Source organism: Xiphias gladius, chromosome 1 (assembly GCF_016859285.1).
Source record: "Xiphias gladius isolate SHS-SW01 ecotype Sanya breed wild chromosome 1, ASM1685928v1, whole genome shotgun sequence".
NCBI lineage: Eukaryota > Metazoa > Chordata > Actinopteri > Istiophoriformes > Xiphiidae > Xiphias > Xiphias gladius.
In genome coordinates, this window is record NC_053400.1 from 12,694,499 (window position 1) to 12,721,246 (window position 26,748).

General features: G+C 41.5%; 1 protein-coding gene across 2 annotated transcripts in view; it reads right to left on the reverse strand.

Annotated features, from left to right (window-relative positions):
- sema4bb (sema domain, immunoglobulin domain (Ig), transmembrane domain (TM) and short cytoplasmic domain, (semaphorin) 4Bb) overlaps positions 1-26,463 on the reverse strand; it is a 53,213-nt gene extending 26,750 nt beyond the window's left edge. The window contains exons 1-2 of one of the 2 annotated variants that reach the window (XM_040123988.1): positions 26,238-26,463; positions 3,860-4,298 (exon numbers count right to left, since the gene is read on the reverse strand). In XM_040123988.1, coding sequence (XP_039979922.1) covers positions 3,860-3,983 — 124 coding nt within the window. In that variant the 5' untranslated portion in view covers positions 3,984-4,298; positions 26,238-26,463. Of the gene's footprint in view, positions 1-3,859; positions 4,299-17,777; positions 18,030-26,237 lie in introns of those variants that run through there. The other variant, XM_040123978.1, reaches the window with a different exon arrangement.
- Between the last annotated feature and the right edge of the window lie 285 nt (positions 26,464-26,748).

A 26,748-nucleotide genomic window follows, 5' to 3' on the forward strand; every position in this document is an offset into this window, starting at 1 on the left:
GTCCTTTGTTGTACGTACAGTACAAACAATATGAACCTTAGATGTATAGTTGCCTACTTCAGATGCTGTGGATTTGAAATATGGCTTCTGTTACCTCCGTTGTATAAAATTTCTTCTCTCTTCAAGGTCACCTGTCACAATGTCATATTATACAGGAGCAGAAATTAATTGAATATAAGATTCAAATCAAAATGACCTGCAATGAGGGACAGGGCTGACTCTTGTGATCATCGATGCATATAATCCTAAATTTCCCCCTCTACAGGGAAGAAAAAAGGACATGCATTACTTACATTCACAAAGGTTATGTTGCATCTAAAATTTTTAAGAAAACTTACAAAGATAAATACATTCTAAATACATAAGATATGCTATACTGATAACCAATGAATGAGACCGTAAATATAGTATGTGGACAGTAACACATTTTTTTCAGGCTCTGTGCTCCAGCACATTCAGTTTGAAATAAAATAATGGATACTACATAAAGTCTCAGCTTTAATTTGAGTAGGTTTAAATCCGTATATAAAGAACTGTGTGGGAGATACAGGCCTTTTAACACGTAGTGCCCAAAGTTTAGGGGTTCAAAGGTAATTGGACAGATACACATGAAGTCAAACAAAATCATCATCATTAATATTTTGTGGAAAATCCTTTGCAGTCAATGACTGCCGGAAGTCTTTGACCCATAGACGTCAACAGACGTTTTGTATCTTCTTCCTGTAAATACTTCTGGTCTGGACTGTAAAACTAAACCAGACGGGGGACTGATGTAGATGATAGTTAAAGGAAGAGTTTTACATTTTGGGAAATGCACTTTTCTTGCCATGTGTAACAGGAAAGGCTTGATATCACTCTCTTGTCTGTGCGATAAATGAAAAGCTACAGCCAGCAGCTGTAGGTAACAAAAACTGTGTACAGAATTTTTCACTTTTGTTTTTGTGTGGATTAAATAAACAAGATAGAACATGTCAAGTACTGAACCTTTGAGGGAGTGGTTGGCAGATTTGGTAACCTTCTGACAGGGCCAGGCTAGCTGTTTCCCCTAAATTCCAGTATATAGCTAAGCTAAGCTAACAGGCTGCTGGCTGTAGCTTATATGGAACGGACAGATATGAGAGTGGCATCGTTCATCCCATCACACTCTCTGCAAGACCCCAAATAAGCATAGTGATATGTTGCTGTTACTAGCAGCTACCTGTTGTTACTTTAAAAGGAACCATATTCCAAGCAACAACAGGGTGACATACAATACACTTCATGCACTTGAGTCAGACCTTAAAAAAAATCCCACACACACACACACACACACACACACACACACACACACACACACACACACACACACACACACACACACACACACACACACACACACACACACACACAAAAACAAAACCAAGTGAGCTTGCCAGACACCCTCACCAGCTCATTAACGTAAACTGTTCTGCTTAAGTGCTGAACTTGAATTACACCTTCTTTTTCCAAGTGAAAGAAAAATAAAGAAGTAGAATAAATCATCTCCTCAGCACATCTCTGAAGAAAGACAATAACACCCTGCCAGAGAAGTTTCTGATAACTAACAGTGATACATGCCGCATGCCTGACCAATGCTCACTGCTTCAAGTCACATGATCCTTTGTGCTGCCTCTCTGCACAAGAGCCATAATGAAAAACAAGCTCTCCCACTGCAGCAACCACAAAAACCTCCACTCACTACACATGAGAGATTAGCCTGCTCATTAGGAGAGAAGGAAGGAGCGAGAGGAGACGGAAGACGGACAAAAGGAAAAGGGACGCCCTTCCAGGAAAAAGGTTGTGTTGAGGCAAGGGTCCTCTCGCGAGAAAACAGCCCGGGTCCCCCTTTTCTTACAGACTATACAAACCAGAACGGATGTTAAAAGGGCTGACCTGCTTAACGTGTTTTGTAACAATGGTGCGGGTTGAAATGAGGCTAGTTTATATATATGAAATGTTTAGCGTGCGAGCGACGCTGCAGACCCTGTTTATGCAAATCTGTACTCTTGATGAATAGGTTACAATCAGTGTCAGTGATGTTTAAATTGATTTTCTGCACCATATTATCAGCTGAAGAGCATGTTGTCTCACACTACTACTTATGACCTCAAGTGGAAAGAATCTCAATCACTAACTACTCATCAAAATACTTAAAAATTGTGAATACTTCAATACTTCACTTAGAGAAGTAAAGCAAAGTGTGGGGAAAAGAGAAACATCAGTTGTTTGCTAAACACTCCGTTACTGGGAACCAGACATGAGCCAGTTTAATCCATTTAGTTCTTTGCGAAACAAGTTAGATGGCTCAAGTATGTGAAAGTTTGTTCTTGGGTATGAGCGATACCAATTTGAGAGGGTGCATGTGAATTACAGCACGATGGCTCACTGAGTTGGCTGAGGAGTGAGGAGTGAGTCGTTTTCAGAGGGAGGAAGTTCAAATTCAGACAGGTAGTGTTTACAGGGGCCAACACACCCCTACATCTACTTAAGCCTATACTTTGGTTGCTGCTGGATCAGCATATTTACCTGTATGAGCAGTCCTGCAAAACAGACACAAGGACAGGAAACAAATACACTGTAGGAACCAGGGAGCTCTCTTTAAGAATTATGACGATGAACAGTCCATTTCTATGAGCTTCAACACAGGATGTAAAAAAAATAACTTAATTACGCTTCCCTGAAAAGCTGTCAATTTCCCCTGTGTGCCACAGCCAAACAGCAACCTGATTTCTCCACTTCTTCATTTGTCATAAGCTCCCACAATACATCAATCAATTACCAAAAATCTGTCAGCTGAACTAATACAGAGAAACAGCGCCATGTTTTTAAATTATGAAAACTTAATCCACAGCTATTATAATAAGAGGAGCGCTGCAGTGTGTTTGGACTAATTACATACAATGATGAAGTCAGGTGCAAAAAAGGTCTTCCATTCAGTCAGTGGATTCACCAGGGGACACATTAAGTTTGTATGTGTGAGATCAATTGTTGCACTCAGCTGAACATTACCAAAAGGTCAATAGAGACAAAAAGCGAGAAAGAGCAAGCCAAGTGATTTTGAAGGTATGAAACCAGACTGTATAACAGTACAATTGTTGCACTTTATTTGTTCAGTCAGTCTGAGTGACATGTAATCTAATCTTAAAATAATTGCACTTATTTATGAGATGTGCTGTGTGTATTGCGGGTGTCTTCAAATTGGCATGTGTGCATCGGGGCTTGCAGGCACTTGTGGTCTCTGTGAATACACTGTTGCAATTGCTGCTTCACTACACACTACCCACAGCTGTGTTTGTTGTGCTTGTTCACCATTGACCTAAATTATCTTTTTGGTGTGGAAGAGACATTTCAATTAGACCCGGCCCCCCTTCCATTATTGCACGGCGCATAACGCAGTCTACCGTGATTAAAGTGGCAGATTTACCTCGTGAATTTTTTTTAAACAACGGATCCTTGATAGACAAAGACAAAGGCAGGCTATTCAATTCTAGCTGGCGACAGTTGATTTTATCGGCTAAAATTACAAGTGCTGTAGCAGACTTCTCAGCTGTAGCTAGTGTTAGCGTTACCTTGAGTTACCTACCGTGAGCTGGTTAGAACGCAGTCTCCAGGTGACTATTTTTCAAGCTGGATCATTTAAAACATGAACCTTGAAAAGCAATCAAAAATGGTGACAGATCGCTACAAAAATGATATCATGCCAAATGACTGAGGCTAAAGCTACATGTCCAAGGCCATCAGTTATTTTTTGAAAAAACTGTAATATTACTGGATTGGCATGTTCCTTGGAATGCGTGCAATAATCACGACAAAAGTGTGTCAGGTAATAGTTTCGACTCACTGTATAGGAAACTGATGCGTGGTGTGACATCATCGTCAGTGGCCATCACTGATTGGAGGCAGCCAATAGCCAAAAGCAGTGCAGCAGCCAGAAGACAGTGGATAGTCACAGCTGATGTCCACATGGTTGCTGGATCCTCTCACACAAACACAGGCACAAATGCTTGTTTTTAAGATTCCTTGGTACTCATTAAGCTACTCGACTGTAGAGCTTTATTTTCTCATTCTCATCTTCCTTCAGGCTGATGGGGGAGTGAACGTGTCCTTGACTTGATTCTTGTACTCCCAGTGGTCCTTACACACGGTTAGTAGACTCTTATCACAGAGAAGAGGAATCCTTTCTGGATTAAAGGCTGCTTGTTTTCATCCACTCATAGTGTTCTTCGATGGATCAGCGCTAAGCCCCGACCAGTGGCCATTTAGTAAAAGTCATTTTGGATCTGTGGAGAGAAGAGAGAGAAGCCGTCTCTTAATGTGTGATCCAAGAAAACATTTAAAAAAAAGTTGAAACACAGAAACAACAGATCCAGATCCAATCTCTGAGACAAAAGCAAAGAACTGATACATGTGGCTGTGGTTCATTCTGGAGGATGGTGTTTTCTGCAAACAGTGGATCAAGAATGCAAGAGTTAAGGTAGTTATCAGCTGACAGCGAACAATGGCATCACCCGAAAATGACCTGCCTCATCACTCAGTTCTGAGACTTTAATATTTAACTGTAACACACCGGTGGCTAAAGCCTTGATACAAAAACAACTATTTATGCTTCTACCTTTTACTCTGTCACCACGCTGCCAAAGAAAAACAAAGCCAAACAGATCACTCAGACCACCAGCCAACTAACATGAACACATACATCATGTAGTGGCTTGAACGTTTTTACGAACTTTGAAATTTAAGTGAACGTCTGAGTCGCTGTCGGCAATGCAGGCCACAAAGTGTCTCTGTGAGATAAAACGTCTGTTTGATTTTTTTTTTCTCCCTATATTTAATTTTGCTGTTGTCAACAATCAGTAAGAGGTCACGGAGAAGATAATATGGGAGCTTGGCTCTCCTTTTGTGGCTATGTGGGGAAATAGATGAAAGAACAGTGACTCCCAAGACAACTCTGTAATTTGTCTCAAAGAGGCGCAATGAACACATCTGCTCTGACTTTTATGGCTTCACTGTGTGTGTGTGCAGATAAGTTGCCTGTTATGCTGAAATGTTTTTATTTAGTGGGGGTCAGCTTTCTTGGAAAACACTTGAGAAAGGCATTACTCCCATCTGTTTCATCCCTCTTTGCTAAAACAAACACAGGACATAAGCTTTGTAGTTTTTAAAAAAAATCCATAATTAAAATAAACTAGGAAATTGTGTTTTAGTAATTCTTAAACCTGCAATAACTAATTTTTTGACCACTTGGGGGAAGCAGCAACAACAACCTGTAAACAACTCTGACACTGACCCTTTAAACCAATACGGCAAACTTGTTAGCAAACAGCTGCCTATTTACACTTCCAGCCAATTAAAAGCTACATTACATTTCATGCCACCTGGCAATTTTTTTCATCTCTGTTTTTGTCTCCACAAACACCTGAGGGGAGTATCTGGCACTTAAAACTGCGAAATGTTCCACGTTCGCTAGCTAGCTGCTAACTGTGTCCGTCTACCATTTGGTGCTGAGCAGACAGTGGACAGTTTTCCTCTGAAAACAGCTTCCTGCTGCAGCCGAAACAATGATATGAGAGTGTTGAGGGTGAACCAAATTACTTATGCATTGGTCGGGAAACAAAAATGAGTTGAAAAATCCCATTAAGCTCTGAAGAGCTGAGGAGAACTGCAGAGTTGGGTCTTTGTTTTTTGCGGGTCTGTTACTACAAGCGACCCTTTTCACATTACACAGTTATTTGATTCAGTGTTAATATAACTAGAATTACCGCCTTGTGGTTGTATGCAACCGCCAGCTTTAAATTAAGTGCGGACATCACCATGGCAACATACTCACAATGCTGATGTGTAACGAGCATAATGTTTACCATGTTCACTGTCTCAGTTTAGCATGTTTGCTCGCTAACATTTGGTAATTAACACTGTTTTCGCTCTGTTCTGATGTTGCCAACACCGCCAGAAACACCAACAATGTCCATGTTACAATGTTACCAGTATCCCAAGACAAGCACAGACAAATCAGTTGAGTGAACACACAAAACCCGCTCCTGTGAACACAACCCACTACTACTTGTTCCCCTGACAGTGCTGGATGTCTCTCCAAGAGCTCCCACATATGTGGTGACGTTTACAAAGTAAACACTGAAGAGCACATGGCGTCTCTGGTTAAGAGCTTACATCACTACACCAACTTCCACAGGGCCTCTTTCAAAATATTTATGGTAGCTAATAAATCCAACAACAGCACAAGACGAGCGGGGGTCTCTGAGGGACTCCTGCTCGTCTGCTGAGACAGGGCCCTGCTGGAGAGTACCATTTTCAACTTCTGGTCAACCTGGATGAGCTACAACAATATGCAGGATAAACAGATTTACAACCCCGTTTCTGACTGGGTAGTTGGCTAACAGACCTTCAGACTGGCAGCAGGCGGAATTAGCAGCATACTGACTGAATGACTTGTTGACTTTCTGGATAGTAGCAGACAGGTAGTAATTGTCTGGCAGGCTATCCTCCTTGCACAATGACTGGGGAACGAGCATTTTTGTAGGTAGGTGGAAGGTTATCTGTCCCCCCTTTGCCATGGCAACACAGGTCGCATGAGTTTTACTGAATAAAACATTGACCGCCCCTTTTTCCTCTTATCTCTGCATCTCTGTCTCGCTGTCACACCCTTGTCTCTGACCGTTTCCGGGATCTTGAGCATTGAACCAATATGTCTGTATCACTCTTCCCTTCAGTACAAGGCTGCTTTGGTAACAGCTGCTCCAGTGAAGCTAGCTGAGTCACGGGAAACTGTAACATCCACCCATGAACCTGTAACACCCCCCCACCCCCACCCCTCCTCCTCCTCCCCCCTCTCCTCCTTCTTTGCTGGTCCCTCTCATGCCTGCTGACACTCCAACAACAGGCATGGAAGCCCTGTCTGTGTCGCACACCCCAAGTCTCCATGTTCCCAGTGCATATCCTTATGTAACTCCAGAGGCCTTTAAAATTCTAATGAAAAGAGAGGGGTGATTTTAGGGCGGGTTTTCTGGCTCTCTGAGGAATTAGGAAACTTTTTGACGAATTTTGTAGGGCAGTAATGCATAAAGAAATATCTCAACATTCTTGCACAGCCCCCTGCAGCAGACTGGGAAATTTAAGGTATCTGGGGAATCCAAAGTACAGGATGACTCACGGGTGTGATGCCTAAAATGTTCATATAACTGAGGACCTGCATCCGAGAAGGGCAAGATGGATGTTCCACAACCCAGAGGCAGATCTGTTCAGGCTTTAACAAGGGCACGAATGGCAAGTAAAGAGATGTAATACTGCACTTGTCCTGTTTTCTTTTACATATTTTTTTGCTTGACTACCATGTCACAACTACAGGCATTTTAGTCAAATTAATCATGCAGTGTCTTAATCCACTCTGAAGAGCAATGAAGCATGGATCTGAAGAAAAAGTATGAAATATTAATAAGTATTAAATCATATTTGACAGCAAGTACTCGACCAAAGAAAGTGATCTTATTATAAGCAACAGTTACAGGATTTATAGGATGAGAGTTGTATTCTCCTGGAGCCTTTACAGTACAGGCGACCCACTATGCTCAGTGCCACAGGACCCATCTGCTCATCTAGGAGAGGGTCTGCCACTCCTTGTATCCCTGAAGGGTGAATCTGGTGCCATATTGCTTAAGGCTACAGATTCATTAACCTCTCGCACCTCCCCTGAGGCTCCCTATTAATACCTACATCTGTTGAGAGAGAGAAAGGATTTGACGGAAACAGTGGATGATGGACTCTGCCAGGTCATGGCGAGTTCAATGTATAGGGAGCAGCATGAATGCTAACCATTTGGCTAGCTTTGTATAAACGACCGAGCTTTGCGCTTGACGATCAGCTCCCAATAACTCATCTCTGCAAAGTGACTTGTCTCTCATTTAGTCTTTGGCATGGACCAAGGCACTTATGGAGATAATCAGTGACCGGGCAGGACCCTGTGATGAGAGCGCTGTCACAGAGCTTGACATGAGGCTAGATTAGGCCGCCGTCAAATCCATTAACAGTATCATGAGTATATCTGAGTCCAAAGTGAAAGGGAACTATGAAAGCATTTTCATTTAACTGCGTGGCTGCAATCATATTTGAAACTGTCTCTCACTTTTTCCCAGGTTTAAGAGGGACTTTGTTAAATCACATTCAAAAAGTCATCAGCAACTGCTCCCAGCAGCATAAAGTAAGAGACACCAAAAGGTTTAATCATTTTTCATAGAGTCAGATAACTGCTTTTGTCTTGGAATAAATGTGAAAATGTTTTTTTTCCATGTGCGACCCTAAAAACAACATGGCCCCTTGGGTCTAGATTACTGTTCAGGAAGATTTATGGAGCCATTATGTTGGGCAGAAAAGACCTCAGTAGGTAACTGACAAGGCAGAGACTCCTTACTGTGACTGTCATTATAACTCACACCTATAGCAATCTGCTTAGCTGAGTGGGCAATGTATGATTGGTTTAAATTCAAGCAGGGGGAGGTAATACAGCCCCAACCCCCTTAAAAAAAAAAAATTAAATTAAAATTAAAATTAAAAAAATCAATGGTTGACTAATTACTATGAGTGACTTCGATTATCTTTTATCTAACTCATGATTACATCAACATTAACTTGTTCCAAATTAAGAGCTCTTGTACAGGATTTGTATGGAATCACTGGTAAATTATATAAAAGCACACATTGTTGGCCACATCACTTGAAAATTTTAAGCAATTATTTATTAGTTATTACTCACAGAAAAAATATTTACATAACTAATTACTCAACAGCATTCCTAGTTAGTTTTTTTGCTACATTACTTTTGTTACTCAGCCGGGCTCCATCAAAGATGCCTTTATACTACTCTAGTCTCCACACCCATGGCACATCTTCTATATTTAACATATGTAGAGGCAGAAAAATGAGACATTGTGGTTCAACGTGTTGCCAGCCTAGTGCTCGGGTTTGGAGCTGTTGACCCATACTCATCATCAACAGCTAGCTTAGCCCCTGTGGCTATAAACGCGACAACAGTTCAGAAGTCCTGTCCTCAAAGTGAAGACGCAAAAACTGCAAAAGATGCAATGTAACAGGACAGGTATGCCCACCATGCTATACTATACATTACTGTTTTTTTTACCTGATAGAGGTTACGAGCAAAATTTACTAATCTAATTTTACTAATCTTAAAGACAATTTAGTCCATCCGATAAATAACTAATAAATAAATTATTTAGGGCAAATACAGGTACTGTAAGGTTTGTAAACTAACTTCAAAAACCTCTTGAATCCTAACTGGAGTCCCCAGTCAGGGGTGGAAGGTCAAGTACTGTTGTTTTCATACCATCTATGAGGTACAGCACTATGTACATTACTTTGTGTGAACACGAGGTACAACATTTACTCTCGTCCAGCCCATCTGAGAATGAGACAAGGGGCTGTAAAGAGGAAGGCTTCAGCTGAGCACACTGTTCCCAGCACCAAGGAAGCAGTCTCCTAAATAAATCATGACTGGGTTAAAAATAAATGGTAACACCCATCCCCACACACAAACACACACACAAACCCAGCAGTCGAGGCAGCGATTGTTTCCTAAGCTGGCAAAGCTCATAGTAAATTCATCCTCACAGTGACTAGGTGAGTTTACACAACATCAGTGCATGAATCAGCATGTCTGGATGAGGAAGCTCGGTGATAAAGATGTTAGACAAAGATGAAGAGTAATGATGTCACTAACTGCAAACTACAGGACACAATAGCAAAGCAGACGAGGCTCCTCATCCACCATGCTTCCACTACGTCACCGTTTTCATACATAATACATGTGTATTACAGGGCATGCTTTTAACCCAGGTCACTGGTTCGGTCAAATGTCGTCATTGCCACAAAAAAAAACCCATAACTTTGACAGGCACTGAACCACAAGTTAACAGCTTTGTGGAATTTTAAAAACAGGAAATCTACAGTAAGATATGGCTAAAACCTCAAATACATCTACAGTGGTGCTAAAATGGCTAATTGCTTTCTTAGGAATGTATAGCAGCTTATGAGTAATACATCTATCAGACACATCTCCAGGATATCCTCTCAAAGGAGCCTTGCAGTAGTTTTCAAATACAGGCCACCTCGTCATAACTCATAACAAGCTGAACACAATGCAGGTCCTGGAAAAACATTTTTCCATCAAGATATTGTTTTGTTTTTGCTTCTTTGAGGAAATTCCTACAGAGCAGGAAATTAAAGGCTGATTAAATGTAAACATTTTAAAGAGTTTTTTTTTTAGTTTTTTTTTTTTTTAATTGTCAGGAGAAGTAAAGGAATCAACAGAACATCAACAATTATGAAAAAAGCAAAAAAAAAAAGAAAAAAGAAAAAGCAACTTGCCTTCTGCTTTTTCTCCTAAAATACAGTTTGGAAGAAAACACACACACACACACACACACACACGAAAAATGTTCTTATATTGTCTCTTCGATATAATTTCTACCCTGCAGGTTACATGATTTTCTCTTGGCTCTGAAACCAAAGGAGGCCTCTGTGCCAGTACACAGCAGAGGAGATTTAACCTGGGATAAAATAAAAACCTTTATGCACGCTCAAACCTTTAGGTCTATAATATGGAACAGCTGCACACTGAGATGGGATTCTAATGCCTAAAGGCAAACTTTCTCTGAAAGAGAAACATTTGTACAAACAGCACAAAAAAAAAAAAAAAAAGTCTGACTACTAATCAGTCGTCAGACCACCACTGATTTAACATATCCCTCTCAATTTCCTCCATGCAAATGTGTTTCTCTTAATGATAGCAAGAAGCTGACGATATAGGATCAATTTAGCACTTTGCCCATGTGCCAGAATGACTCTGAAGATAGATAAGAAATAAAATGAATTATTAATTATTACATCCACTGCTTGTCAGGAGGAGATCTCAAAACCTACTGACAGACCTCAGGCTCACTGTGTATTTGGTTGCAATTGAAAAGGACAAATTTCTGAACATTTTATTTTATTAAAAAACAACAACTCCTGGCTGCACTTCTGAATGCTTTTGAGTTGTGTTACAGTGTCCAAATACATTGGAATCTTAAGGGAGAGAGAGAGAGAGAGAGAGAGAGAGAGAGAGAGAGACACCCCTATCACTATGTTAGTGGGGCATTATTCCCTGGCCACAGCAGGGTGTGATTATCTGACATTAATATGAAAGTCTCTGAGAATTAAAACCAGCAGACTTTACTGAATTATTTATTCATATGTGATCCCAGAGTGATAATAGGAGGATACATACCTTTTGTGCATGTATCATTCATTATTTACAGAATCATCTTTCTATTGATGACTGGCTGTTATGTATCCTGCTGTGGTATATCCCTGAGGCATTCAAATACACAATGATGATGATTTTCAAACAATAAAATTACGGGAAAATACAACAAATTAGGGTTTAGCTAAAAAGAAAGTGGACCTACTAGCAAACTAAAGACCCTGATGTTCAGGTCATAACCCAGTCACCTCAAAAATACTCACTCACTGATGGTTCAAACTGCCATCGGGTAAAAGAGAATATGGAATAAAGCTCCCTTTTAGCATAACAGACACAAAGTGTATTTGCTAAACTAGAAAGCACAAAGCGATGACATGTGGTGCCACAGCTGCAAAATACTCTCAATTTGCTGTTTCAGCAAGAGAAAACATGCATAATTTGTTAATCTACTTCAGCAAACATTTTGCTTCAGACCTTTAAAAACACTTAAATACTAACCATACCCCTTTACATTTGCTGCACACAAATAACATGATTACTGAGAGTAGACGAAGCTAATAGTCTGTTGATGGCATTTATATGGTTTATGATTTATCAGGAACTTAGAACAGAAACCTAGCTTCCCAAGTAACAGCTGACATGATACGTTTGATAGCTAATATTCAGAAGACTACCTGCAGCCTACAGTCATATAGTAAATAGCTTTCACTGATGACCTTTCAGAGCAACCCTATTGAAAACGTTATTACTTGCAGCGTAACGGGAAAGCCATTTTGCTAAAAAATTTACATTAAAAACTAGTTATTGGTTATTACTCATATGAAAGTTTAATGTGTTAATCATATGCATCATATGTATGATGAGTAAAATAAACTGGGTTTCAAGAATCGCAATATTTCTTAATCTGCTCATTATCAAATCATTTGAGTTCATATCAATGTGCTCAATGGCTTATCCACCTCTTAGCATCAAGCCTCCTTTTCACATGTTTATGAGGTACCAGGCTAGGTTCTGTATATGCCCTATTTGGCTTTGCATGACCCTTAACTACCAGACAGGTCTGTGTTAATTGTTGAACTGCAGTACGTGCACTGTTTCCATCATCCCGTCATGTCCGTGTCTCGTAGTCAAAGGTATTCATTAAAATGCAGTGATGAACACACGTTTTACATCTCTCTGTGGTATCTTACAGGTTAGCAACAGGATATCCCAACATGCTATATCCACACCGTGTTTAAATAAAGACTAAGGAGTGAGATGTGACACTTTAAGTGTGATCCTAAGCTTAAATAGGCTCTGAGGAATATTCAAACTCCCTTTCACATTAGTGTATATACTGCTCAGCTTTGCCATGCAGGAAGGAGCAATTATCATTTCAAACGAGTGAATGAAGCAGAACTGGCAGAGGAGATAAGTGCTTAAAAGAGAGTTGGGGTCACCCTGTTCCCTCTGATGAAGACTTGCCCTTGCCTCAAATTATTCAAGCCTGACGGGGAAACAGTGGGAGATCGGTTCTTGAAAAATTTGCAAACCGTCAATAATGAGGTGTGCATGTCAGTTCGAGCGCAGCGCAATAGGAACCAGACTTCGACTTGATTGCAGCCCAGTTAGGGAAACTATGGGAAGCTTTGGAGATGCACAACCCACTCCTTGAGTAGATCCCTTTACTGGATTTAACATGATTGCTATTAGACTACAAAACTCACTGGAAAATAGATTACACTCATGTCCTTTTGATTATTACGTGCTTCTGGGTTGAAAAACTCTACACTTTTAACCGGATGACCGATTTAGACTAATGAAGCACACTGATCAATCAGGAAATCCTCATGCTTAGAGCCGAACATTTTCCCTCAGGTTGGAAAATCACAACAAAAAGCGACAGAGGAATTTAAAATTCCACTCGCTTAGGGCTCTTCAGCTTGACAGGAAGCAATTTAATGATTGTCCAAAGACGTCAACTATGAGGCAAAAAAAAAAAAAAAAAAAAAAAAAAAATTAATTTACTTCCCTGCCACTCTGGTCCCCTTGTGACCTTCTAGCCCAGATATATAGGAAACACTGTTGCTATGAAGGCTGCGAATGGCCAAAACGCACAACATCTCATTCATCTGCTGGGTTGGTGATGTGAACAAACTCCGTGGCGTGACAAAGGAGTCGAAGATTTACAGTCATGTAGTCACACAATAGAGGCCTTTGTGAGGTCTGGACCATGCTGTGTTAGCATCACAGTTCATCTGCTAATTACACCATCAAATCCAAAGACTTGGCTATCCATAGTAGGTTGTTCATCTCATGACTTAAACATCAAGTTGGGGGGGGCACAATTAATCCCCACAGTTAAACCGGTGTGAGGACTCATTTCTTTACATGATTTGACAAGCAGGGCAATAGGATTTAAAAGCGTATCAGATGACGATTTTCTGTTTCTGGCCTCTGCTTCACCTTTCAGACCCACACTGCAATCACTTCAGCACATTCAGGTACGAATGTCGATGATCGTAACCACGAGACTTGACCACAGTGCTGTTCACATTACTCTTCCCAAGTGGAAACATGACACAGTTTGTCTGAGCCGTTTGTCTGGTTTGCCGCTTCAAGGCAGGTTACTGTTTACTCTCAGCAAACATGTCGACTTCAAAAGGAACAGCTGAAGCACTTCTGCTTTGTTTACTGTTAGGTAGGGGCTCCGTCTTTGTCTTTGCAAGCAGTCACCAACAATAAAGGAAGTAATAAGTCAACGGTGTGGTCCCCTCCTGGCATCAATCCTGCTGATAATAGCTGATACAAGGGGCAGATAAGAAATGGAGTCATAATGAATTTATTCAACTATAACGGTTAAGTAGGGAAATCGCTGGAAATGATTTAGAAAGACTGCTAACATTATGATGAATTGATTTCCGATGAAACTGTAATAGAATGCAAAATTAGCCTTTTTTCCCCTCTTATAAGTAAGGGACTGTTCGCAAATTATTTGGGTGGGGAGGGGGGCAGAACCTTCTGTTTCAATTTTAAAAAACAAAAAAGGGGTGGCAAAAAAAATAAATTAAAGACCCACTGTTCTCCCAGAAAAGTCAGACTACCCTCCCTTCAGCACAAACGCTAAAATTACAATACTTTCTTGCATTTCTGACCACCTATCAACCCCTAACAATTTTCATACACTCCCTAATATAAATGGGTTTTCAACACTGAAGCATGCATAAATCAATACATGCATGTGGGTTTTATTGACAGAACTCACAAAATGAATTAAAATACAGTATTAAAAGCAGCATCTGTTCATCTCTGTCCTGTTCTAAGCAATACTGCACACTTTTTCTTTAACTGCAAGTGCCTGATAACGTTCACCTGCTACCACATGTAAGAATACAAGTTCTTTGTTTTTACAGTCAAATAATATGGTACTACTTGGTAATTTCCTATGTACATACTGAAATTCAAGAAGATCGTTGGGCAAAGTAAGAACACAATAACTGTATCCATATCAACCCAAGTGAAATATAAGACAGGGTTATCAGTGGACTCACCAGGAAGAACATCACAGGCACATAGAAAGTCTGTTTACCATTACAAAGTCACAGTTTATCCTTTTCTCTACATTTCTTTCAAAACAAGAGAAGGAAAAAGGAGAAGACATTCATTTCCCTCTGGAGAAGAACATGTTACATAATATATTTCCATCCCAAGACAGCCACCTCAGTTAAGGCCTCATCCAGGTTCATGCAGAGGGCACCTCGACAAACTTAAATACTTATTAGAGAGACACAGTGAAGTGAATAAACCTCCATTTACAATAGACCTGATTGGGTCAATGTGTGGTATCCAACCTGGTTTGGCAGGCTGCTTGTCACTGTCCAGCTTTGTTATGGGTGTGTTAACATGCTTTTCTATAACAACTACGGGATTGCTGTTGAAATATTATAGCACTAATCTAAATTGAGTGTAGATATTCTGGTCCTCTCAACTTTTACTTCTTCGCTCAATCTCACACGTACTTGAAAATGATTAGATTGTACAATTTTGCATTAACCTTTCCTACGATGACCAAATACAGAATAGAAATGCTATAAAGATACAAGACAAGATGAATCTCCAATGTAAATACTGCAGAAACAACACTTAATCAAGGAAAAGTACACTCTCCATATATAATTTGCTAAACAGCATTTCGCAAACAGGGTTATGCAAATATACAGTATGTCTATTAGGACTGGTGTAATTCTGTGATATGTATGGACCTGCAGCGACAGACTGAGGTCCTGAGTGAACAGTGATGACCAGGCAGAAACAAAGGTTACACAAGGAACAAGGAACAGCTGTTTTTGACTCCTTAAAACAGATCTGTTTGTGAAGGTAATGCCAGGAGAAGGTGGGAAGCAACAGGAGAAGGTAGAAAAGTCAAACTAGGAAAATGAATTTCAGGCAATGCCTCAGAGGAACATCACCTGCAACCAGAGCACTCCTTTGGCCAAACAGCTATACCCCTGCAGGGCCTTGCCAGCTTTTCTACAGGACCTGCAGGTCAGACTGAATGGCTTTGCAGCTGGCAGACAAAGCTTTGCATAGACACAGCACGGACAGTCAGCAAACGGGGCCACAGCCAGGTTTTAGTGAATGCAAATGTGAACCATTAAACCTTATTGCCCATGTGCAAAAAGGCCACGTGTGACTTTTCACAGTTTAGGTTGCATTAAGGCTGCAAGAATTCTTGCAGATTCCCCAAACTGATGTGCCTTTTTTGCCAAATGTTCTAGCTGCAGGAAAACCTCGGAGAAAACAAAATCTACACGGGATAGTTACTCATTTCTCTTTTTATTTGGCATAGACAACAAACCCCTGTTTAACTCATGTGCACAAACTCAACTCAGCTGACGGAAAGGCAGCGAGGCTGGCTTCATGCCTGCCCCGTCCCTGGGTGCAATCTGGCCTGGGCCCAGTGAAATGACTGTTTTCCCATCACTCAGCAATATATACAAGGCTGCACAGGAACTCTGAACACACAAGTTCCCATCAGTTTGCGCTGATCACTTCCAGTCCCTCTGGACACTATATGAGATATCACTAACCTTTTGGGAGTTAAAACCATCAGAGTGTCTCCCCTCCCCAGTTTCTACTTCCCTTCCAACTCTTTACCGCAACCTCTCCACATGCTGACCATTCCTCTGAAGTTGTTACAGTGGGTGGAGTGTTGGGTGGAGTCTGTGTGTTTGTTTTGAGTGTTTGAATGTGTGTGTGATTGTGTGGGTGGGGGTCTGTGTGTGCATATGTGTGTGTGTGTGTGTGTGTGTGTGTGTGTGTTTCAGAGAAAAAGAGAGGGAGGATTGGGGGGGGGGGGGGGGGGGTTTGCAAAGTGCTCCTGGAGAAAAAGTTCTGTAGCTTTGTTTATAGTAACAGAGCCTGAGACTACCAGTGTTAATAGTGTTATTGATACAGTATCACACACTGATAAAGGGAGGAAAAGAACAGCAGAGGCCTTCACGGGAGAGACTGCTCCACTGGTCATTTACAGTCGGATTCCAACAAAGCAGATCAGCACCATCTAAACACTGAGCTAGGCTTCGGCTCTCACACACTCAGGATAGAGTACGAATTTTGTAAGCACTCCTTGCGACCCAGAAAAAAAAAGGGCCTGTGTTTGTTGAATAGAAATGCAGATTGATATGGGAGGTATGTCAACATGTTCTACAACGGCCCATCAGAGCTAAGAAGAGATGGACTATTTGGACGAGAATAACAGGAAACAACATTAAGCAAGTTGGACACAGTCAATTCCAAAAGGCTCCAGATGGTGTTAGCTGAAATGTATGATTAATAAGGACTTGGAAGCAGCAAATTAACCAATCTTTCTTTAATCTGGTGAAAATTTAACAAATCAAGAGAATTCCTTCTTGTGTGTTGTTTCTTTGGGCTGGATGTAAACAGCAGCTGTTTACCCACATGGGCAGACCTAAAAAAGAGGGGCCAGTCCATCAGGCTGTCTCTGCACCTTCACGTTCTGCTTGCCACAATGCTGCAACTCACTGCTAAAGCTGCAACGTTACTGGTTTTAACTCGGATTTAATAAAGTAGAATTCGGGGGGTTTTGCTCCGGAGCAAACAGGCCACATGTGCACGGGACCCTCATCCTCCCTGATGGAAATGTCATGATAGCAGCTCTTGGCGTGAGCAACACCACAAACTATATGGAGGAATACACTCAAAGTCTGGTTCAGTCTTTACTGCCACAAGAAAAAAAAAAACACCGACAATTAAAAGCAATTTCTCAGAAATCCTCCATTTACGCTTTAAAGATCCCATTTTAGAATAACTGCCTCGCCTTAACACTTCAATTTATGCTGGGCTTCGGGGGTGCATGAAGTATTCTTCCTCTAAAAGTAACATAAATGTGCTATATTAATAAATGATATCCCGCTTCTCATTTCTCCTCGTTGTAAAGGTGTTTAACCTGGAAACCAAAGAAGTTCGAGCAGGCACAAAAAGACCTTACCATCCCGGAGCTGCAGCGCCAAAAAAAAAAGAAAAAGAAAACCCCGGATCACAGCTCAGGTCTGCACAGTCGCTGGAAACCAAAACCGTCGAACAGTCAACCAAAGCAATATTTCAATCCGTAAAGTGGCCTGAAGCTTGGTCGTGGGAGTCCGCTAGTGCGACCGAGAGGTATGTCACCCCGTGCGTTGGACGACGAGCCTCCTCCACTGAACGCTGAGGCTGGCCGCTCTCAACCCTCCAAACTTGAGCTCCTCCCACAGCACACGCTGCCTGCCTGCGATTCCGAGGCTGAGCATGAGGAGCCTGCAGTACACGTCTGTCACCCACCTCAAAGCAAGGTGCAGAAATGTATTTTTCAAAACGATGGATGAACAGAATCACTGGGTGATATAGCAAAGCCCCCCAAACGCATTTGCCAGACTTGCAGGAACTTGGAAAAAGAGTATGTGGAAATTCAAATTCAAATTGTTTGTTTGTTTGTTTTTTGTTTGTTTGTTTGTTTGTTTTTCAGTTATTTATGGCAGTATAGATGTTTTACAACATATAAGAGTGTAAAAGTCTCCCAAAATTGCTGTGGGGCACAAAGGGGTGGACATCATGTCCCGACACAATAAAGGCCTAATGTCGCCTACAAGTATTCATAAACGATGCTAAAAAGATGTCCCAAAATGCAGAAAAAGTGTTTTTATGGACAAAAAAAAATCTGGATACACATCATCTCTACAGATATAGAGAAGTGCAGAATATGGCCACAGAGAAGAGAAGAGAAGAGACTCCAATCTCACAGCATCTTCTCTCAGATTCTGACAGTGAGAAATTTCTTTGCTGAGAGAAAGTTTTCTTGCTTTGTGTCTCGGTTATCAGTGTTCCTCTTCCCATCTCTTCTCAGGGTTCCCCTGCAGCCGTCAGACAATGAAAGACAACTCAGAGCGTCCACCACAAAGAGAATTACAGGGGATTATGTACAAAGGCAAAGACCTAAACACAACCAGACTCAACCATTCATGTAATCTCTTTTTACCCCCAGAAAATAGTATAAAGTACTGCGGGCTTTTGTCATCTTATTCAGTCTGTCAAAACAACAGAAGCGTGGCTGCCCCCTCTGCTCCACTCAGGATGTCCCCACAAAATTATCCTTATCTTTCCCCGACAAGGAGGGAAACAAATCAAGCTCTCAATCATAACAGAAAACCACTCTTCACACCCGGAGGGAAGAAGATAACATTAATAATTAGTCTCCAGCCTCTTGCTTTCAGTGACATGCAACATTGTGCGAATTTGTCAGATATTTTGACAGTTAACACCAAGAAATGTGATGACAGTCACATCACAAAACCAGGATGCTTGAGGCTGCATGGTAATACCCTGGTCCGACAGAGTCCTGACACTTTATTCCATAAATGTTGTCACTCTCCAGCTGGTTCTGAGTGAGCAAAGGCCAACCCCCCTCCACCAGAGAAATTTTCTACAGGTGGGGGTTAAACTAATGACAGAGTCTCTCTGCCTTTCTGTCCCTGTCTTTCTTTTGTTTTGACTGTATGCATGTCTCTCTCTACTATATGTTCTCTGATGGACAGATGCCAAATCAAAGTTGCTCTCCTTTATCTGCCGAGGCCGCTGTAATCCCTCAAATTCAATCAAGGATTACTTATGAGGAGATTAAAATCATCCAATTTATGCAAAAGTCAGGCTTGCAACAACAGGGGGCGGATGGCCCACTCAGCAGTATAAATTCCTCTTGTCTATTCTCTCTGCAGTGACTTATGGCTAGAAAACCTACAGAACTAAAATGTGATTGAGTTCTCCAAAAACAAATGGTTTAAAGGAAATATAAATGCAAATTAGTCTCTACCTCACACTGAAAAAATTAAAATGCCAAGCAATCCTCAAATGTTGGCACTCACAATATGAAGATGCAATAACGAGATGCTATGTAGCTCTGCAGCTTTGGGTGAAGCACTTTGCTAAGAATTAAGTGACCCTCTGGAGATGAGCATGGCAGGTTTATTTGGGGTATTTTACACTTTAAAGAATTTTTTTTCTGTCTTAGAAGAATAAATCACCAAACAAGGCAGTTTCTGAAGGTTGCATTGCACAAATGCTCAGTTGTTGACCACATCACCGTTAATCTGCTGCTGTGCTCAAATAAAATATCCCCCTGTTGTGGCACGCGAACGCACTGGGGAGCATACAGCAGCCATTCATATTAAGGTCACCGCCACCCATGGAGCTTTTATCGGGGTTAAGTATATGACTGGCTCTTTCAGTAAAACACAACACAAGATTTGGAGACTCGCCTCAATGTTTTGCGGATTTAAAAATCCACCAAAATCCCTAAGTAGTTGCAATTTAAAGCAGAGCTAATATGTCAGTGCGTTCAACTTTTTTTTTTTCTCAATCCTCAAATGGCCTGTCGGTCTAGATGGTTGTCACTCATACTGTGTGGATTGCTTAGCACTATCTCCATAGGCAAGAAAAAAAAAAAGAAACTTGCAAAAGTAAGAAGGGACTGAAAGGTTTTTTAAAATGACCACATGAGTAGTGTTTAGTCATGCTAGCGGTGTGGCCCTGTGGGGTGCTGGTAGGTCCACCACTTTGGTCCTAATTGAAATATCTCAACAACTATTGGAGCATTCATGTTTCCCAGAGTCCTGCTGACTTTAGAGATGTGCTGACTTTTCCTCTGGAGCCACCATTAGGTCAAAAATTGACCTGTACTTTGGTTTAAGACCAAGTACCTGCAAAACTAATGACATTTGTACCAGCTGTAATTTGGGTTTAGTGCTGTATGAATAGTGCCTGGTAGAAGGGCTGAAGACAAGACACTGACATGCAACAAGATCAAACTCATGACTCCCTCAGTGCAAGGTGTGCTCCCCCTGACCGGGAAGCTCCACCCCTGCAGGCTGCGATGAAGTCAAAGCCACCTGCTGCAGGTGCCTCCTGTAACAAGTAACAGGACCATGACTCAGCTCTGTGTCCTCACCTTGTCCCACTCCAGCAGTCCTAAAAATGCCCCCACATCTCACTCACCCTCTCTCTCTACACAGGAGACCTTCTCTATTCACTCTGCTGATTCATGACTATTCAACTGATGCAGTCTGAAAGTTTCCCATTTGCTTACTCTATAAATGTTCCCTAGTTTGGTTTATTTGAGAAGTCAGTCATATATCATGGATAGGAATGACTTGCTGTTTTGAAACCTTTAAATCAAACTGTAAGCGCTCACCACATATCTTCCACACATTTGGGTAACTGACATACACAAATATTTCTTGGATCAGATGATGATTAGAATACATATATTAGTAACATTTATGTTCCTGTGAAACATGAAATCATCACAATCATCAACACAAATCATTTTTGCATCATACTTTGCATGTATGGGCCAAATTTCACGGCAATCCATCCAATAGTTGTGAAGACATTTAACTCAAAGTAAAAAACTTCAACCTGCTTGTGGCGCCAATGAAAAGTTGGTGTTCACCAAAGTCATTAGATTTCATCCTGGAGGACTATGAATTTCTGTACAAGATTTCATGGCAGTCTGTCCAATAGATGCTGAGATATTTCAGTCTGGACCAATTTGTTGGTCTGGCTGACCAAGAGACCAACATTGCCTTTTTCCTGTAGGAAAAAGAAAAAATACAACAGAAACAATGAACCAGTTACTCTGGACAATAATATGCCTCAATTCTCATTAGAACTGCTTTCTACCAAAGTAATAGTTGCTTTGGAAATTGTCAGCTCAGAGGCTGCAATCTATGGATTTTATGGAAAGGCAGGCTGCGGTTGAGTTTTCATTTTTCAAAGCTGTGAGCACGACAAACAAAGTTCTATTTCCCTCCACTGTATCGAGGTCGAGGCAGAATTCTCAATAACAAATATCCCAAAATCTGGGCACTTAAAACCACAACTATCTGCATGGTTAGATACCACTAGAGGTGAGTGAGAGAATATGTTTTTTTCTTGGGGTCAACTGAGGATGCAAGAAACCAGGGAGTGCACTCATGTCATTGCTGTTTGGTCATAACCAGCGTGACTGAACAGAATCCGTGTGGAAGAATGAGACATCACTCTTGGTACCACCGATCGCAGCTCATGTCGATATCAACGACAAGAGAGGTGGCCTACCCTGTTTTCACCACTTTGATCCTTCCCTGCTGTCTATCAGCCGTCTCTCCCTCCATCTATCTCACTCTCTCGCTCATGCTCACACATGTCAGAAGTAGGCCTGTGTTTATAGTGACAGGGAAAGTAATTAAACAGGAGATGCAAATCATGTCATAGACTTTAATTGGCTCTTACTTTCATTCCTGACATGTTCAGTCATCTCAGAGTGAGTTTCCTAAGTGTTTTCTGGCTCCCGCACATAATCAAAGCTTAGAGGTTTACCAGCTAACTTGTCAATACAGTTTATCGTAGAAAATAGTGAGAGCTGAGGAACAGTGCTGATTTTACCTTCAAGGTTTTGCAGTGTGTTAGATGTCATGTTTTGACCAAATTGTAATTTCTTTGATTTGTCTTTAGAATTGCCTGCTTGGTAAAAACTTTAAGAAAAACTTGACTTAATCTTAAAATGCTGAGGGAAAGAAGGACGTAAGCAGCCTATCTATGGATTAGCTTTGTGGCATTTCTGCTCCACGGGTCAGTAAACAGTAAGGTTGCAGGACAAATTACACACAAAAGACGAAAGACAAATAGAAAGCCAGAAAAAGAGAGTCGGACATGAAATGGACTCAAACCCTTGATGCCATGTGCACATACAGCTGGACTGTTTGGATACCTCTTTATCTTCTATAATGAATTAGAGCCAATATCTGCAGTCTGACAGTTTCTGTGCACACTGGGGGAAGGGCATGTGGCATTAATATGAAGTCTATAGTATGTTATGAGACGACTGCACCTTAATTTGGTTTGGTTTTCCCGTGAGGGCTTGACGGAAGTGATGTCAGTGACAGCCAGTGCAGTTTAAACGAAGATGTTGGTGTGTATGTGTGTGTGTGTGTGTGTGTGTGTGTGTGTGCGTATGTATGTGTGTGTGTGTGTGTGTGTGTGTGTGTGTGTGTGTGTGTGTGTGTGTGTGTGTGTGTGTGTGTGTGTGTGTGTGTGTGTGTGTGTGTGTGTGTGTGTGTGTGTGTGTGTGTGTGTGTGTGTGTGTGTGTGTGTGTGTGTGTGTGCTTGCTCAGTACATAGATTTTCTTTGTCTGGCTCTTTCTTCGTGGTTTTGAAGCTGGGAGGCTATGGATGCTGCAGTAGGAGGGCATAGGTGAAGGTCCTGGACAGCTGCACAGTGTGAGGGGGGAGGGCTGTGGAAGAAAGCCTCCAGGCATGGAGAATGAATTAATGAGTTTCTGATTTTTTTTATGGATTTTTCAGCGCATATAACTTTATTAATCTTGCTATTAAATATGCTGCAGCATTAAAGGGGAATACCATTAAATGTAAAAAACTGCCTTTGTATTTTCGAGGTCTAATGACAGGTTTATCCATTAAGGTCTTTGTGATTCTTTCCTGAAATTAAAGACCAGAAAATCAAAACTTGGAGCTGCTCCACTCTCAGGGAAGCTCTGTGGAGGTTCGTGCTGTTAAGAAAAACAGCTCATTGAAAACAGGATGAAATTTCCATCAGCTGTTTCTGCAGCAAAGCAAGATGTCAGTGATCCTTCATGGTTTTAACCAAGTGTGATATCTAACTACTAAACTATAAAGATCCAGGCTTTTTAGAATTAATAATACCAGTACTTAATAATGCAGGTAAAAACAGACAAACTAGATTTTCTTATGGGCGCAGATCATCCTCCAAATTTTCTTTGGTCTAAACTTTCTGTTCTCTGTTTAGTCTCTGGCACACCACTGTACAGTGCTTGTGCTCTAAGCTGTGTCCATTTGCAGACGCCCAGAGCTATACTTTGGAAGTATTCATTGTTTTTTCAGTGCAGTTAAAAGTTTAGACTGAATACATTTAGATGCTGGAAATGTTTTAGTTGAAAATCCGTTAGTGATAAGGTTGTATGCATGACATCTGCTGGATAGTTTGGATGAGAGTGTACTTCAGTGTTATTATGGAACAGGATGGAAGAACCAGAGCATCTGTCTTGGGTCTGTTTGTTTCCATATGTAGGCCCCACTTTGTGAAATGTTTTATTCTTAGGAATACTCGTGGTGTCTCTGTTTATAGCAAATGGAGAGAAAAAATTAAACTATTAAACAATCACAACCTTTGATTCAAAAAGAGAAAACAACAGCTGGCAGTGTTCAAGTAGAAGCCTGTGCATAGACTGCACAACACACACTCACAGAGAGTCTGTGCAGAATCCTAGCCTGAGCTGTCTTCAGGAACCAAATTGGTTACACAGTCGGCAGAGTCAATGCAATATTGATTGAATTGATCTTTTTTGCTTTGCCAGTCTTTCACTATTCTACCTCAAGTGAGTTCATACACTCATATTTAGTTCAGCCAACTGGTTTGACGTCAGTGCATCCAGTGAGGGCAGATCAGCATGAAATCATACCACACTGCTTCAGGGAGAATATTAACATTTAGACTCTGTGCCAAGTTCTCAAAGCTCAGCTTATGACTACAGTCTTAGCTCCTGGTCTTATGTTTAAAGTACTTTGGGGCAGTGAGACACAGTCTGTTGTCAGCTGTAATGGGATTCAAACAGTACGAAATCAATAAACTATCTCAGTATGACCACACACCAACCTTTCAAGGACCCAAATAATGCTTTAACAGCCAATGGGAAGTGACTATACAATGCACTTCCTCCTTGCCTGTTGGTTTATTAGTTTTTTGTTGAACCGCCACCCTAATTGCTTTCCACATATGTTTACAGAGAGTATGTCAGAGTTAAACAGCCTCGAGGAAGAGCTGTTTCATGTGCTAATCATCGATTAAAAAATCCACCAACATATTTGCACACACTGTTCCATAAGGGACTGTGGAGAATTTGAATAAGGCCAGCTGGCTTCCAAAATATCTTTGTGGGTTTCTTCCTTTCTATGTGCTTCTAGCTTTAACCATTGACAATAATGAGCGAGCTGAAAGGCATAGCCAAGCTAATTTGTTTGTTGGTTAATTGGAGAACAGCATGCAAATCATCTAGCGTGGAATATATATTGTTTGGTTTGCTGTCAGTGAGCTGGTAGCATCTGATGGATTGTACTTCCTTCCAGATTTACTAGATATCTGCTTAAATTATGGATCCCAACAATGTACTAATCAATTTAACAGGATGGAGATACTTAAAAATAAACACATTTTTGGTATTTATTTTCAAATGGAAAAGCAGTGAATCATGTCTGTTTTTTTGTCAGCTCTGTGTGATTCAGAAAATGGACAAACATCTGGATGAATTAGTTATGAGAGTGTCCACATGTGAAGTAGACCAGCCATATAAAATATTAACATTTCAGCACACTGGATATAAAAGGTCAGTTTGCGTTGCAATTCCTCACAAAAGTCGCAAAGTGGTCATCGTCGGCCCAGGAAGGAAAATGCACCAGTGACATCATTCACCCAGTTCTATTATCGTTAATGTGTCATTAAGCAGTCAAAAGCCGTAGCAATAATAGAATTACTTTCCCTATTAGACTCAGTGTCATTGAGCCTTACAGTGAAAGAGCTCAGTGCACATAATGGGGAAGGAGAAGACAGAGAGAGTGTTGCAAGTGTCCAAATGTCTCAGGCACATGAGTTCACACCACATGCACACACCCTGTTTTGTCAGTGACACAGCAGGAACAATCTATACGTACATAGTGAGACTGTCAGGACTTTAATGTAGCCAATGTATCCTCCCTGTCCGGCTGGCAGGAGTCAGAACCAACCAAACCATCACAGGAACTTAATGCAGCAGCAGCTTTGCTTTTACATTCATGTGATTCAGCTCATTTTTCCTTCCCTGTGTTATCTCAAAGCAAGGTGACGGACATTTTTCAAAGAGGAAACCAGATAAGACACAACAACCTGGAGCGTATTTAGGCTTCCTTATTCAGGGTGCACATGCATACATATGTATACAAACAAATTCCTCATCTCACTGAAAGCGCGCACAAACACACACACACACACACACACACACACACACACACACACACACACACACACACACACACACACACACACACACAGACACAAAAACACACAAACATACGAGTAACTCACCACAGTTTCCAGAACCTTACTAGGACACACAATGAGCCAAGACCCTGACTAACTGCAATCTATTGCCATGGCACCTGGCGCCGAGATGATCGGTATCTGTAGTAACTGAGCAACCTCACACCACTTCATTGCTCCAAGCACAAACTCAGCTGCAAGCCTCTCCTCCCCGGCTGAAGCGGCAGCAATGCCTCCTGGTGTTTGTCCGCCACTCTCAACGTCCTTTCATCCTTTTGTCTTATTGTGAACCACAATCGCCTGCTGTCATAAGAGAAAGGAGGGACTCACCGTGCTTTCCCCTCACGACGGAAGACGGGAGCCAGGTGGAGTGAGCAGAGGCTGCAGTGGCGGAGGAATCCCCCTGGTAGTGTATGTGTAAGAGTGTGTGAGGGAGCGTGTAAGTGTGTGAGTGCATGTGTGTGAGTGTGTGCATGCAAGTATGTGTGTGTGGGTGTGTGTGTGCGTGTGTAAGTGTGTGCAGGGAGTCAGAGCTGATCCAGCAGATGCAGGCGGGAGCCACCAATAGAATGAGGAGAAGGCGAGAGAAAGGAGTGTGTGAGAGACGGAGTGAGGGAGAAACAGCAGAGGAGGGGTCTGATAGCATTACATCATGGACTAGGGAATGGTAGGGTTGCAGGGGGTGGGCTATGGGTGGGGGAAGTGTGTGTGCATGTGTGTGTGTCCTTGTGTTTGTGTTTGTGTCTGCAACACCATCACTGTATATTCCCCCTCTAAAGCGGACCAAAGGATGATTAAAGATTGTGTCCATGCTGGACACAGTGCAGTGTCGTCATGGTGC